This window comes from Ctenocephalides felis, unplaced genomic scaffold (genome assembly GCF_003426905.1).
Source record: "Ctenocephalides felis isolate EL2017-DRISC unplaced genomic scaffold, ASM342690v1 CF-g0.4_SCAFFOLD_03571, whole genome shotgun sequence".
Lineage (NCBI taxonomy): Eukaryota > Metazoa > Arthropoda > Insecta > Siphonaptera > Pulicidae > Ctenocephalides > Ctenocephalides felis.
In genome coordinates, this window is record NW_020539725.1 from 54,265,315 (window position 1) to 54,282,927 (window position 17,613).

The following is a 17,613-nucleotide window of genomic DNA, read 5'->3' on the forward strand; positions in this document are numbered from 1 at the left end:
TTTATTTATGTTTTGCCTATTTTTGTAAATAGATTTATTTTTGCTTTAATATTTGGATTTTCATAAAAACTGCACAAATGGAACAATAACATTTTTTATTTTTTTATAAAATTTTGCATCATATAATTTTTATGAATGTGTTTTATTTGTAATAAAAATTAGATTAAAATGAAATTTACATACGTAATCTTCAATTGTACGTAATAATCTACATAATTTTTATCACATTGAATGAATAAGAATAATGGATGAACTGAATTTTATTTGCTATAAAAAATAGATCAAATTCAGTTTTACATAAGCAAAATTCAATTGTATATCAAAAATAATATAACGTCAAAACTTTTATGGGCACATAAATATTTCAGCATTTAGTGAAGATAAAATTTAATTTAAATTAATTATTAAAATTATTATAAAAAATATTTAATGCGGCAAGGTAGTAGTAGCATGTGCATATGAAAGATTGTACACAGAAACTGAGTTTGCAAAAATTTTATTTGAATAAAAAATTTCATATTAGCATAATTTTATCTTACGAACTGAGTAATCTATTTTGCTAATATATTAAGTACTATTTATCACATATAATAATTTTAAAATTTGTTTGCGTTGGCATTAATCAAAACACAAAGTTCTGGTAAAGTTAATGTATGTTTTAATTTTTCTTGACACCAATTTATGCAAAAAATCTGCATTGGTAATAGACTTTATAGCTCTATTTTTTTAAATGCTACTATTTTTTTGGAAACTAAGTTTCATGGCTGATATAGTATATTCACTCTTAGTATTTACATATTGCTTTCCAAATATCATATAATTGACTACTTATCAATTTATTGTATTTTATTTGATTTAATGCAGTCATTTTGACTGCATTTATCACCTCTAAATTTATGACGAGCATTAACATAAAAATGCTAATTAAGTAATAAAATATGATTTATTAAAGAACAGTTAAGACATTTACTGCACTTATATTTATTTCCTTGGATATTTTATTATTAAAATATTTCATTTATGAAAATAAATCAAAACACCCTATAAAACAATAGTTTATTGCAAGTTTTATACTTTTTGTATTCGTCTATAGTAAACGTCTATAAAACGTTAGTTTGTTGCAAGTTTCATACTTTTTCATATAATCGTTATCAGATTTTTTGCCTATCTTCGATTTATTTAAATTCCAATTCATGCAAAATTTTATCTAAAAATTGCATAGTTTAATAAATGTATCATGTATAAAATTGCAAATTTGCTGAAAATTAATTAAGTTTTCAATTGACGTTATGAATCTACGAAGTCAATAAATTAATACTTTTTCAGATTCATCAGCAACATTATTGATATAAATAATTTTAATAACTAAAATTTTATATTTTTTTACATTTAATGAATATGGGTGTCTTTAATTTTAATTATTCATTTTTTGAATGTATTTCATAATTATTTGGCTTGGTTTGTTTATAATAATTAGTATGTGGAGATTTGCTATCCTTGCTCCGTTTGGTAAAAGTACGAAATTTGTTAGTCAGTTAAAATAATCTTGAATATTTTCATTTTGTTACTGGTCGCTTAATTCATAGATTTTGCTAATAATATTATTTTTATAGTTTTCAAAAATCATTTCATATAAATATATTTAAATCGAAATTCCATAAAGTTATTCCAAAGTGTTATGAGTTTCCTGCATTTACGCAACGGTTTCTAGATCACGTCAAGTTACAGTTTTTTTTATATCTGAGTTATATAATTTTCAAGTTTTATTTTTACTGCTCGCCACAGGCTCTGATGCAATATATCGTAATATGGTTATTCAGAACGAAATATTTCAGACCATAAAACCAATATATGAAACTCAATTTAATATAATATGAAGATAGACTAACTTCGAGATTCAGTTAGTTTCTTCAAATTTATTTAGAATTAAAAAATGATATGTAAAATTTACTTATTATAAGTCATAGTAAAATGTATTTCAATCCTTGCAACTACTGCTTTCAATTATCCATCTGGTCTAGGTCAGATCTCCAAGATATTTAGCAAATGTCTAAAAAATTGCCCCTGAAATTATGATTAAATTAAATTCTTTCATTTCTAACGTTATATACCGGTATATAATTTCAATATTAACAGTTACTGCTAAACTTGCCAACAAATCAATGATTGCCAATAAATTATCTAGATGATCCCGTATGAGTTTTAAAGACCTTCTGAAGAACGTTGAATAAATCGAGGCGGATAGCCTTCGTCTAGTTTCAAGATTAACCTGTCAACTCATATCTCAAGTATTTATTAATATTTTAGTTTTTGCGAGTTATGTGAGTCTCTGTGAACCGGTATTCCATAAATATCAATGTTGGTAAACATAAATCTTTGTCTATTCATTATAATTTACATTATTGTTCAAATTTTGATCAAGGTAGTATCACCAAGAATGACAAGGTGTATGATAGATAGTTAATTTTTTTCTAATATTTGCACCTAATGCATATGGAACATCTGCAAATTTTTGGCAGTCGAATTTCCAAAACAAATTCTTTTTCAGCAATAATACTTTATATTTCGGAGAGATATTGTGTTTAGGAAGTAATTCAATGTTTAGCAACTCCATAAGAGTTAAAAATGGTTCAAGTGATTATGAATGCCTTAATTTGATATATTAACACTTTGCCGTCCGCACGTTTTGTAAAAATTTATTCGCTTGGCGCCGGTAGTGCTAATTCGTTATCACTTTGCTTGTCCCCGCCCATTCTGAATATTATCGAAAAATTACAAATTTTTAGTTCTTACTAATGTTGAGGGGTGTAATTTTTTGTTATCTAAATTAAAACACCAACAGGATGGAAAGATTTCTGCCACTGGCCAAAGGAAGATACTGTGCTCATGACACCACTGTGGTGTCGCCGGCTGTTAAGCGCTAGTTCGCGCTCGACACCACTGTGGTGTCGCCGGACGGCATAGTGTTAAACTTTTACCAGATAGTTGGTTTTTCAGATTGAATATGTAATTTGCTTTCCAGATTTTCTACTTTTATGTTAAAAACTCAATGTCATCCATTGTTTCTTCTACTGGTCAATATTTTCTGGTTGAGCAACATTTTTACCATCGAAGCAGTGAACTACCAAAAGATGATGATTTCTTAAAATATGCATTGCTAAAAATTTCTTAAAAAAATGTCAAACTAACTAGATTTTAGAATAATCGGAAAGAAAAACAAGATAAATTTTGTATTATCGTCTTCACTTTTTTCATACTCTATCATTCTTAGAAATTTCATGTTAGTTTCTAGTTACTGATTTTAAAAAATTGCTTTCGAACTATGTTTCCTTTCGAAATAATTTCTTCAAATCTACTGGTGACTAATTGGTATTTATTACTTGTCACAAAGAAAATTATTAATTTGTATCCGTTTTCGAAATATGCGTCACTTTCAAAGAAATTGGGAACACGTAACTGTTTTCGCAAATTCTGGTGGCTTCGAGCTATATAAAACCCATATGTAAAAGATAACAATTCAAAAATATAAATATATTAATGCTTGTTACTTGGAAATGTACTTTAATTTGAGTTTTTGAAATCTATAGAAACGTTCGAAAATTAGATTCATAATAAAATATAAAAACCTTCCATTTAGGGCATCTAAAGATCATCAACGTCCACAAAAAAGTTGTGATGCACTAAACACCATTTTAGAATTTTATTTTAAGTCGGACAAGGATACATTTTTGTAACAAATTTTGCAATAGTTAAAAAGTACATCTAAATATCTCTTGATTTATCTTTCATAATAGTTTTTGTTAACTTTTTCATCAATACATCATTATATACAAATCGATAAAATAAATACAATGCAATACGTTGTATTGTAAATTGAATTCAACACCTCAGAAATTTCACTTTTCAATTTATAGAAGTTATATTGGCATATTAATTTGACAATTTTATTACACAATAATAGATTTCAGGTAATAGTAAATTTTCCATATTTAAATAAACATTGATAAAAGAATTATGAGTAGCATTTATAGAGATTTATAGAAAAAGTTAAAATTTTAATTTGTATCAAAGGTTATAATGCAATCTTTAGATTTGTTTTATCGAATTTTGAACTGGTTTTATCCGAATTGGATGTAATTTTGAGTTACCTTCAGCTAGAAATTGCTTTTAAAGTAAAAGTTAAGACTTTACCTAAAGAAAAACAATTCGAAATCCGGTTTTCATCTACTAAAATATATCATTATTTAATTAGATCGTTCACACTAATTTACATTAAGTTCTTGATGTATTCGTGAGAATTGGACCACAATTGTAGACCACACTTTATACTTGAGAAACGGATCTGTTTTTTCTTGTATTTACTTGTTCATTAATTGAAACTATTTTATATTTTAAAACAATGCTGCAAATATAAAAATTAACTTGGTCAAATTGTGAAATTGTTGTATAAAGTTTTTTGTCGTACAATACGACTATTCTCTTGGATGCACCATCCTAATATATCAAATAAATAATTTTATACTTGGAATGACAGATGACGTTCAACTAAATTTAATAGGATATTTCAAATAAATATTATTTATTATAATGAGTAGTTTTACTTATATGCAAAAACATTACTAAACGGCTTGCAAGTGTTATTAGAAACTCAAAATATCAACTTTTTTGAAATATTTGAAATGAGCATTTTTGGATTCTCTAGAAATTATTTACTAAATTTTATTAGTAGTTGTTAGTTTCTTTGGTACCTACTATCAAATCAAAGAATCTCTACAAATGCTACTTATAATTAAACCTTGGCGTCTTGTATTTTTGTTAATTTTAGAATCTTGAAATTGTAGTAGGGATTGAATTTTAATACTATAGTTCAATTAAAATTAGCCTGAATTTTTTCTATTTCCGATTTCTGTCCAATAACACTATTGTCCTAGTGATTTATAGTTTTGTGACTTTCAGTTTCAGCAAAATATACGAAGGCGTTTTGAACAATTCATATAGTTATCAATAACAAGACAAAACTTTCACTTAAGACAATAGCGAATGGGTATCTTTTGGTTCAAAATTTATTACTTATTTTTTATTTTTATAGCATTTGTATTTAGTATTATCACTCCAAAACACTCATTGTTTTACTTGTATTCTTTTGATCAGAAATGAATATTTACTACCTATTACAAATTATGTACTAAATGTAGTATTTGCAGAGCAAAATTAATAAAATCACATTAAAAAAAGAGAGCGTGTAAGGTTCATACACGATTGAAGTAAAACTTATTAGCTACTGTACAAGATGGCATTTAAGTAAAAATAAATACATCATATAACAATTTTGAATAATGTTTGTTAGTAATATGATAACACTCGTGATGCACACATTTATTAGTGTCAACATTTATCCGACTGCAGCTTCCAACAGCCTTCAGCACCATCTCAGCTTAGCTGAGAAATGGTTTTCGTTGTGGAGGATAAAAGTAAATAGCACAAAATCAGTTCATATAACTTTCACGCTTCGCACCCAAACTTGCCCAGCAGTTGTACTCAACGATGAAATTATTCCGTCCAAAGAATCAATAAAGTATCTCGGCATTCACTTAGATAGGAAACTCAACTGGAAAGTACACATAAAGAACAAAAAACAACAAATAGATCTAATCTTCAAAAATTATTATTGGCTCCTAAACAGAAAATCAGAATTATCAACTTACAACAAATTACTTATATATAAGGCCGTGATCAAACCCGTGTGGACCTACGGATTACAACTTTGGGGTACTGCTAAAAAGAGCAATTTAAACATAATACAACGAGCACAAAACAAATTCCTGCGGCAAATATTAAACGCTCCTCACTACACGCCAACATGGATTCTCCACAAAGACACGGGTATACCTACAATTCAAGAACATATATCAATGTTTGCCTGTAATCATAAGAATAGAATTGACCCACATCCAAACCAACTAGCATGCAACTTATACTAGGAAGGCCAGCCGACCAGGCTCAAAAGGAAAATACCTCGAGATTTATTATAGTTTATTTTAATATTTATATTTTTTTCTCTATATTTGTTTTTAGTTTTTTCTTTTTTATACATTGACTATAGTAGATACACCACTGGGCGTATGTACTAATTTGTAAACAACCAATTGTGAACACTTGTCAGCATTCTCTGCTAAATATAATTATTTTTATAGATTGCAGAATGAAAATAAAATAAAAAAAAAAACATTTATATAATGATAAATTATTAATTATATATTTATAATAGCATTAAAAATATGTATAATATTTAAAAACGTTAAAGTAATTAAAGTCATACTTTAAATATGACATGATCGGTTTGTCATTGTAATTAGCATTTAGAAATGAACCTTCATTAGAGAAATGAAATAATTGCTGATTAATAACTTTTATAATATTCGTTCACACAGTGGATTATGTTAAACAACGCCTAAACAAATATTGTTTTCACTCATCATGTAATTGTGTTTGAAGAACTTCATGTAATTAAAATTAACATACATTCATTGACTGCTTGATTTTTTTTACATTTTTGCTGGCGATATAATCTCATTTTTTGAACTGCTGTAATATCTGTCTTGCCTAAAAAATATTTTCCATTTTAATAACTTCAAAGATTTATAGAAACTACGAATAATACAGAAATAATTTCTAATCAATAAACTTACGTTTAGTACAAAGCACAAATGTTTAATTTGTTTTATTAATTTCAAGGAACAGGGTAAAATATTCTTTTGATTCAGGCATTTTTGATTAAATCAAGATTTGTACTACGATGTAACTTTAAAATGTTTATTTATCTATACCGATTTTCTCGTTGATATCGGTACGCATACAACGACAGATCTCTATTCACACACACGACGACTAATTACAATCGACCCGTATAGAAATGATCTAATCGAGAGCGAATGACGAACAGTTTGGGCGTAACGGACTTCCGTTGCATTTGTACGGATTTACACCCTAGTCGCGCCTAAAGAAGTTTTTACTTCAAAAATAATATTATTAATAAATTTACTATAACTAACAAAATTTTATTTTGGATTTATACATACAAGTTGAGAATAATTCTACTGAGAGACTGATAACTAATATACCTATCAGGATATGATCATTATGATTTTTTTTCCTATCTAACTGTTTTTTTTCCTCTTCCCCAGATGACCTGCGGCGTGACCTTCGTGGACCGCCTGCTGAATCGCTCGTTCTACAAATTAGGTCTCCTGGTTGGCAACCATCCTGGATATTTCATAGTAGTTCCTATTTTACTGACCCTGCTCTGTTGTACGGGCTACCAAAGAGTCAAATATGTGATAGATCCAGAATATCTATTTTCACCAGTCAGAGGTGAAGGAAAATACGAACGAGCGATCGTGGAAAGCTATTTCAAAGTCGATTATACGAACAGATTCAATGTGGCCAGGATCACTCGACCAGGTAAAGGTCAATAATAATATTATTAATACATTTACATGAATATATATATATATATATATATATATATATATATATATATAAGAGCAGTTCTTAATACGGATCTTCTAGATCTGTTTTGCTTGCAGGGGATCAAATGCTTTCAAAATGATAAAAAATATTCTCTGAAAGTTTTAACATGGGTAAAATTTTATTGGTCTCTTAGAATTTTCCAACTTAGCAACAGGTGGATATTAACTTTGAGAATAACCTTGTATTTGCTTATTTTGATCATAAATAAAAATATGCAACAAAAATTTGATATTTTTAATAAATTAAGTATTTAATTAGAAAAAGAATCAAGAAACTTTGGTTAAAGTGCGGACTATATTAAAGTTAATATTAAGAGCTAAAACTTTCAGAGAATTTTTTGTATCATTTTGGAAGCATTTGAGCGCCTGGAAGCAAAAAAATTAGAAAATATCCATATTAAGGACCACCCTAATATATATATATATATATATATATATATATTATATATATTATATATAAGTATTTTATATTAGAAAAATATAAAATACTTATATCGCCAAGAGATAATAATAAATACCCTCATAATCCTACTCATAGAAGATGCTCAAAAATTAAAAATTTAATAATATTATATTATTAAGACATAAGATAGATAAGTAACTAGATTTATTTAACTATATTTATTATTTCTGACTTAGATATATTATTTTGGAAATTTTATGTTTATGATCAAGAAAATAACCGAAATGACTTATTCACTATTCTAGCAGTAATTTTCTTCAATATTAGGCTAGAAAAATATTGTAAATGTGATTATATTATTATAATAATTTATTATTATCAAATAATCATTTACTGCAATATAAAACAGGTCAATTTTGTTCCAACTTTCGTGTGGAATAATTGAAGTTATTACCTAATGACTATATTGTAATAATTATATAAAGCATTCAAACATAAGAATTGTATCCGGTTTGATTTATCTTAAATATTTCAATGAAAGCAATTTTCTTTTTTGAATTTGCTTTAAATCTGCATAATTTTTCAATTCGTTTTAGAATCTGCTCTAAATCTGAAAAAATCGAATTATTAACATTATTCGAACTCTCCAAAGAGGATTTGAGAATTTTTGTTTGAAAAAGCTCTATGATATTAAGCTAAAGTTAATTTAAACTATCTTACGTTAATAAAATATAGAATGTTGGTAAATTTATTTATAATATAACCTTGCAATATGTTTATTAGCACTCTCCTCGTGCTTTTGCCATAAACCGTTATTACTAATCATTCATCTTTTAGTTAGTCAAGTAGCTGGTAGAAATTTTATTTGAACTAATTTAAAAATTATAAACAATTTATTGTTTGCTGATGATTATTTTCGTAAGGGCCATTAATTATTCATGTGATCGATTTCAAAAAAATTGACTAAAAAATCCCATACGCTAATTTTTTGAGGACTATTGTTTCTCAATTTTGCGCGACAATCAGCCAAGCCGTTTCTTTGTGAATTGCAGAAAATTGAAAGTGAAAATTTTTTTGTCCAAGTTTTAGCCCGCATTTCTGAATCGATTTTGAAAATTCAAAAACTGTTCAAAAGATAATGTTTAGGAATCGTGCTGATTAGTTTTTGATAAAGATCGGACGAGCCGTTTTCTTGTAATAAAGTGTTAAAAAAAATTTCGACGATTTTTTTTATTTTTTTTGACTGTTGATACCATTGTCTTATGCATCATACTAAAATATTACGGCCCTACGACAAGTCGTTTAATTTTAAAAATTCTTCAGTTTGCAAAAATTAGTATCGTTTTTTGGCATTTGTCAAAATTAGACCTTTTATCGACGTTTGCTCAAAAACGCCTGAACCGATTTCAGAAATTTAAAACCCATTTTTATCAGTTTAGTGCGACGATCGGCCAAGTCATTTCTATGTGATTTGAAAGAAAGTGTTAAACTTTTCGTCCACATTTTAACTCATACATACTACCGAATCGATTTTCAAAAATCAAAAACTGTTCGAAACATATTAGTTATGAATGATACTGATTAGTTTTAAGTGAAAATCTATTGAGCCGTTTTCTTGTAATTAACTGTTAAAAAAAAATTAAGCCGATTTTCATGAAACTTTTTTTGGCGATATATATCATAGTATTATAGCTGAAAGCTATTCAGCTAACCTACTGAAAAATAACGGCCTTTTTGGCGTGGTTTTATTTTGAATATTCATAAAAATTTGAGAAAATGAGTAGTTTTTTAAAGACGTTTAGTAAAATTAAAATTAGACGATTTCCTTGGTATAACGATAGAGTACTTAGTTTTAATGAACATACTAAACCATTAAAGTCCTACGAAAACTGATTCGATTAAAAAAATGATTGATTTTTGGAAATTTGCTTTTAGAAAATACTCCGAGTTGAGGTGTTCGTTCGTTTTCAATTATGTGTACGGCATACTTTTAATCATTCATAAAAAATAATTTATTTTATATTGATTAAGTCGATTATTTACACATATCGGCAAGTTCATGTAATTTGCATTAAGGCAAAATACCAATACCAACTAATTTAATTTTTTTTACACAGGTTTTATTTAGTAGCAAAATTTCCTATTTAACCAATTTTGTACCAACTCTCACTCTTACCTCCCATTAACCTCATCGTATTATGATTCTTCCGGTTTAATAACTAAAAACTCCCGATTAAATTTTTGCAAAACATCGCAAAAATAATTGTCACGAATAATAATAATCATTCGTCATTGTAGTTTATCATTATAAATATCGGTAAAACACTATATGGATGTCACGAAGCTAATTCAGCGTATAATTTTCTATTGTCCACAATTCGCGCATGTCATCGGGATCTAATTATACATGGAACGATTTTCTTTGATTCTTTGGCGATATGGTGTTGATTATATATTTGTTTTATGTTGAATATGAATTTGAATGGAAATAGAGGTCGGTAATTATTGTACGAAGATCAAATGAAAATCAAGTTCATGTTTGGTTATTTATTTGTTTTATTTGCTCTCTTGGTTACAATGGTAATGAAATCTATATATTGCCAATTCTGATCTATATAGTTGCAATTAAGAACATAGATACATTGAGTACTATACCGAAATATGGTCTGATAGTTAAGCTCACGGATACATGTTGACGGGGTTATGAGTTCGAACATTTATTTACAACATTCATTTTAAATTTGAATGTTAGATAGAAAAGCATAAACATTTTTTTTTAAACATAGCTACGAAATGCTCATATTTCCAAATATAATACTTTTGTTTAACAGTTCTTTTAAAATTTTGTTTATCATAGCAATATTTATAACAATTCTAAAAATAAATTTAACCAAATAGCTCCAACCAAAATATTTACTCAAATTTTCTATGTGACATCTTCAAATATTATTGATAGCTTACTTCTTACATGATCGTCATATTTAGGGGGCGTCCATTAATCACGTGAGGCTTTTAGGGGAAGGGGGGGGGGGGGCGTTGACAAAAAGTCACGAAAATTCACACGGGGGAGAAAGAGGCCTAGTAAAATATTACGTGTATTTTTTATCTGAATTTAAAAAATAATCAAAAATTTAACGATTTTTTCGTAAATTCGAAAAATTTGTTCGAAAAATTGTACGTAACTAAAAATACACGTGATGTTTGGTGGGGGAGGGGGGGTGTTAATTTTAAATATCACGACGTGTCGCCCAGGGGGAGGTGGATCCAAAAATCTCTAAAAAAATCGATCACGTGATTAAGGGACGCTCACTTAAGGGATATTCGAAAAGATACCATATAAATTATTATGATGATGAAATATTATATTTGCTTTACCAAGTTACTTCAACGAAATCCTTTATATAATAAATTACACAAAATATCTAAAGTGCAATAATATTAATCTACAAACGTCTGGTGTGATAATTTATTGCTCAGTGTCATAAACTTGCTTCCTGAAGTTCGTTATAGATAAGTTAATTATCATTATGTTACTTGAAATTATCCATAATATTTACTTAATTTCTTTATACTTATTTATCTATGCTTAATTATTTACATAATTTATATTAAATACTAGCTGACCCGGCAAACGTTGTTTGGCTAAGTAAATGTATATTCTAATCAATTTCTAGAGATATTCCGACATTCCGATATTCCGAGATTCGGATATTCAGATATTCAGATCTTCAGATCTTCAGATATTCAGATATTCAGATATTCCGACATTTGGATATTCAGATTTTCAGATTTTTAGATATTCAGATATTCAGATATTCAGATATTCAGATATTCAGATATTCAGATATTCAGATATTCAGATACTCAGATACTCAGATATTCAGATGTTCAGATATTCAGATATTCAGATGTTCAGATATTCAGATATTCGGATATTCAGATATTCAGATATTCAGATATTCGGATATTCACATATTCAGATATTCAGATATTCAGATATTCAGATATTCAGATATTCAGATATTCAGATATTCAGATATTCAGATATTCAGATATTCAGATATTCAGATATTCAGATATTCAGATATTCAGATATTCAGATATTCAGATATTCAGATATTCAGATATTCAGATATTCAGATATTCAGATATTCAGATATTCAGATATTCAGATATTCAGATATTCAGATATTCAGATATTCAGATATTCAGATATTCAGATATTCCGATATTCAGATATTCAGATATTCCGATATTCCGATATTCAGATATTCAGATATTCAGATATTCAGATATTCAGATATTCAGATATTCAGATATTCAGATATTCAGATATTCAGATATTCAGATATTCAGATATTCAGATATTCAGATATTCAGATATTCAGATATTCAGATATTCAGATATTCAGATATTCAGATATTCCGATATTCCGATATTCCGATATTCCGATATTCCGATATTCCGATATTCCGATATTCCGATATTCAGATATTCAGATATTCAGATATTCAGATATTCAGATATTCAGATATTCAGATATTCAGATATTCAGATATTCAGATATTCAGATATTCAGATATTCAGATATTCAGATATTCAGATATTCAGATATTCAGATATTCAGATATTCAGATATTCAAATATTCAGATATTCAAATATTCAATATTCAGATATTCAGATATTCAGATATTCAGATATTCAGATATTTCGATATTTCGATATTCAGATATTCCGATATTTCGATATTTCGACATTCCAATACTCCGACATTCCGATATTCCGATAGAGCTAAATGTACAAAAAATGGCAGTTTTTGAGAGAACTAAGTGTCCGATTTGAATGATTCAACGAACTTTCTGCTTGTCTTAACAAAATAATTGCTTTTGGAAAAAATAATTTTTTTCAAATTTTATTTTCTTGAAATTTTTAAGTTACGAAGTTTCAAGTAACATTCGATGAATTAACAAACAATTATCTGACTACGTTCGGTAAAATTGCCAGCTACTTCATTATTGTAGAAATGTATTTTTTTATGTCTTTCAAAAATTCGTTATCTACACCTCTTTACCCTATAGGCGGGGTAACTTGGAACGGCCAGGTGGCAAACACGTTTAAAACCTTATTTTAATTTAAAGGTATTTTACAAAATAATTACATTAACTAATGCTAAAAAACTACCAACGGAAGAAAATACTTTTATTATGGATTTTCAAAGATTACCGATATTTTGTCAGTACAATCAAACTGGAAGTTTTATATACTTTCTATAGAAAACATGGTATAATCCAATCCAAGTTTTTTTGGTCTTTCGACTTATATTGTCGTAAATATTCACGTAAAACTTCCTATTAAAAGTAATTGAACACCATCGGTCAAGAAAGTTTGACATTTCACGTAATAGCCACCGTCTATTGTTTTATTCAAATTACGCTTCTACAAAAATTTTCAAATTAAAAATGTAAAATTTCTACGCGATTTTAGAATAATATCTCACCTTTTGGACTTTCTCTGGATTGGCACGAATTATTCATGTCTAAGACTGGCCAAATCAGTTTAGCCGTTTTCTAGTTTTACTTAGACATTTGAAAGAGAGCTCCATTTTTATATATAAGATATACATTTCTGTAGTAAGGCTATTTACGATGTTATTCATTTGATGATGAAGATATTTTTGCAAAAATCGGAATCGTGTAATTCAAAAATTATAAAATATACTTAAAAATTAAAAGTGTGATCGACATTTTTTCTGTAATTTTGGCGAACAGTACCAATTCCAAAAACAGTATCATTTTAATCATAACTCTAAAATTTTTTTTGTCTAATTTGATATTACCCCCATGGCAAATAGTAATGCCCCCCCCAGTGGACAACTACGTAGCAAATACAGTGAATATCAATTAAAAATACTAAATAATAGGGTGAAAAGTATTACCATAAAAATTTTATTTCTACCCTATTTGGGGTAATTTAACCCGGTTTCCTGACCACTGCTCTAAATTTAATAAATATTGTAGATCTGGACTTTAAAAACCGAAGATTCAGTACTAGACTTAATACATAAGGTAAATCTAGACTTATCAGAGAGGGTAGATCTAGAATTATCAAAGAGCTTAATTCTAGACTTATTGAAAAGCGTAGATCTAGACTTACCAGGGAGCGTAGATCTAGACTTACCAGGGAGCGCAGGTCTAGACTTGCCAACAAGGTAGATCTAATTTTACTAAAAATCGCAGATCTAAACATACTGAAGAGCATAGAAATAGATTTACTTAAAAACGTAGATCAAAACTTACTTCCAAAAGCATTCTAATTAAAACTAATTTTATTTTTTTTTCTAACCCCAGGTCGTTTTGGAAGAGTAATAGTGGTTCCAAAAGATGGAGACAACCTGCTCCGGGCAGAAGTGTGGCACGAATTGCGATTGCTGGACGATCTCATACAAAATGCCACAGTTCAGTGGCCTCCTGCAAAAGGCTTAGGAGCAGGAATGGACGACGATGAGGAACCTCATACTTTTACTTACCATGATGCCTGCGCCAGGTGGCAGCAGCAGTGTTTTACGAATGATATCCTGAATTTGGACCACATTATCGAAGATGTAAGTGATAATTATTTTATTTTTAGAACTTAGATTTAGATCAATGTGCTTAATATTTTTAAATCAATATGAATTTGCAAAGATGTCATTAGAAAATCAAATTGGATCTATGCGCAACTCTACAATATTATTATTTCTTGAGTATGAGTATTATCCCGAGAGTTTCCAAAATCCATTACTGAACAAACCGACAAAACAACAAAAATGTATTCTTACATCATTAATCTTTTTATCCTTTTTTGCAAATTAACCTGCCTCCATAAATTCACATTTTCTTTTGTTATTTACTTAAAATTACCTTCTATGAAATAGTTGCATCCTATTTTTTGCATTTATGTTATTAGCAGAGGAAGCTGCATATACTTTGAATATTAGTAAAACATGAAAAACTATGCCATTGCTGGGAAAAAATATAACGGATTTTGCTATAATTTCCTGTAATTATTTTTATTAACATAGCCACTTATAAATTGTAAGTTACAATGTATTTGTTGTTACAGTAGGAAAATTTACAAGAAGAATTTCTGGATCGAATTTCTGGCTCACTCGAGCTATGTCCATTTTTGGAATACCTGCATAATATATTTCAGAAGCAAAAGACGTATTTTTTTCTCGAAAATAGTAATCAGGATACAATGAAATTTCACAAGTTATTGTTACATGAAAGAGAGAAAAAAATTAGAATAGAAAAAAATAATAATTTAGAGTTCACTCTATGAGAGAAGTGTTTCATTTGATTTAGTAATGAAATATAATTGTTTTAGAATCCTTGATCTACACATATTTTATAATTTGTTTAGATTTTTTAAAGTTTTTAAGTTGGTGCTTACGTGTAGAGCCTCGGCCTTGCATTTATTAAGTTCCAATTGTTAAAATTCAAATATCACTACAATTTGGAAATATATTTGATTGGATTGCCATATAATAAAAATTATAGGTAAAAAAGAATAGGATTGTCTTCTATTAGCTCTTAGTAAAAGATGAACCATCATACACCAGCTTATAGAATATCAAATTTCTAATTGCAGCTAGAAAACAAGCAGCAATTTTTAGGATTTAACTCTAAGAGCACCCATACTAGTTACTCATGTAATTTCGTTTCTGTGAACTATCATTTATTTATAAAGGCATTTATTATTAAATTATCTGATACCAGATTGCTTTCTATATCAAGACCTTTGATCCATCGTTCGTTTGAAATATTGCCGTTCAAATCCACACCAGTAGAAAGTGTTGATACCAAGTTTTTTGATTTTGGTATTTCCTATGTAATCTTATATAATTAGAACATAATTCATCTTAACGTCATTTAATGATTGAGGCAAAAACTTCGACAGGTTAGATTAAGTTATTAAGTGTAAACCGTAAAAGACAATTTAATATTGTTTTGTTGCCATGTAATTAAATTTTAAATACTATTTGTCTTATTTTCTAGTTTACTAGTTGACTACGCGTTTTATAATTATATATGTATTTTAACAATGAGTACTTTAGCTAATTAACTTCTTGAAGGAGATGTTTGTTTTTGCCATAAAATCCGAATTGCTAATTTTATGATTTCTCGACGTTTTAGGTCATTCTGAATTGAATGAGACCAAATTTGGGAAAAGCAGATTTTTCACCTTTTGTCAATTTCAAAATTTGTAAGTCATTCGATGTAACGCGATAGGGATTGCCGTTTGTCAGTTTTGCACCACGATCAGCCAAGGCATTTCTTTGTTAGGGTAAAACTTTATAGGGTAAAACTTTACTTGCTTTTGAGATATCGGTGGTAGACCACTTTACCCGCGGACTGTTAAAACTCGCTCAAACACATATAAATTAATTCTTGTAAATTTTATTATTTGGTTAATATTGTTATAGCAAAACTTAGCTTTTTTGACTAATGCAATGTGCTATATTACTTCAAGTAAACAAGTAAAAAAAGAACTAGAATTATGAATGTATAAATTATTACAGACTTAAGTAATCAACTTATACATGACTAATTTCAAATATAAACAAATAACAAATGTTTAATTAAACTAATTGAATGGAGCCTGCATGACTCAATTTAATCATAAACATTATAAGTAATGATTAAGAAGGAAAATAAACAATACCAATAATTAAAATGCGAATGTTGATATTTTCTCAGAATTTGTGTTAGTAATATTTGAAACAAATACACCAGATTAAAATTGTTTAATGTTTTGTAATTCAAATTTGTTTTGCGAAAATATACAAGTTCGATAATAATACACAGCAATAAACTTTTGCATAGTAAATATAAATATGTGAACCAGAAATTTGATATGGAAATAAAGCTGATATATTCAATTACAACATATAAAGATAACTTTTGTAATATGATGATAACTTTTGATAAATGTTGTAAATTCTTGGACATGTTTAATACTCGTAAATCAAACAAATAAACGTCATCGTTTTTTGAAAAAATTTTATGAACCTCATACATAAGGTCTATGGAATTCTCACATATAATTTATAAGTACTACAAATAATTGTGTTTTAAAAAAACAGATATCAAGCAGTAGTGATATTCATTTTTCCTTAAAAATATAGATCTTCTAAATATAGTTGTATCATATACGGTAGTGACAGTCATCATGTGAGATAAGTTTCAAGACGGAAAAATGTAGTATGTTTGTTTGAACAAGTTTTCATTATTGCGTTCATTCAGACAACCGTATAGTCCAGTCATTTAAGCTTAAATTAGGTAAAAATCTCGGAATTCGAGATACCCACATATGACAGGGTGTCAATACCATATGTAGGTTTTGAGACAACTATAGGGTTTCCACATTTATTGCTGGATATCTCGAATTTCGAGATGAACTTACTATAATGACTGGATTAGAACTCCAATTATTGGGCTGTTTTGAAATGAATGACAAAATTCTTCTAGCTATCAAAAATGAGAATCCCAAACAAATAAAAGCTTTTCAACTAGTAAGCTATCCCAAGACTAGACTTTAAAACAATTTACAATAGAAGATCATGATTCTAATCAACTCTTGACATTAGGGTCAAATCGTTTAAAGATCCACTTCCTTCTTCTTAGATCATTCATCAAAA

General features: G+C 28.1%; 1 protein-coding gene across 1 annotated transcript in view; it reads left to right on the forward strand.

Annotated features, from left to right (window-relative positions):
- Positions 1-17,613, forward strand: part of LOC113384420 (patched domain-containing protein 3) — a 112,156-nt gene that overhangs the window by 43,038 nt on the left and 51,505 nt on the right. Inside the window, exons 2-3 of the mRNA XM_026622133.1 lie at positions 7,185-7,461; positions 14,282-14,535. Of these exons, the coding sequence (XP_026477918.1) occupies positions 7,185-7,461; positions 14,282-14,535 (531 nt within the window). The remainder of the gene's footprint in view (positions 1-7,184; positions 7,462-14,281; positions 14,536-17,613) is intronic.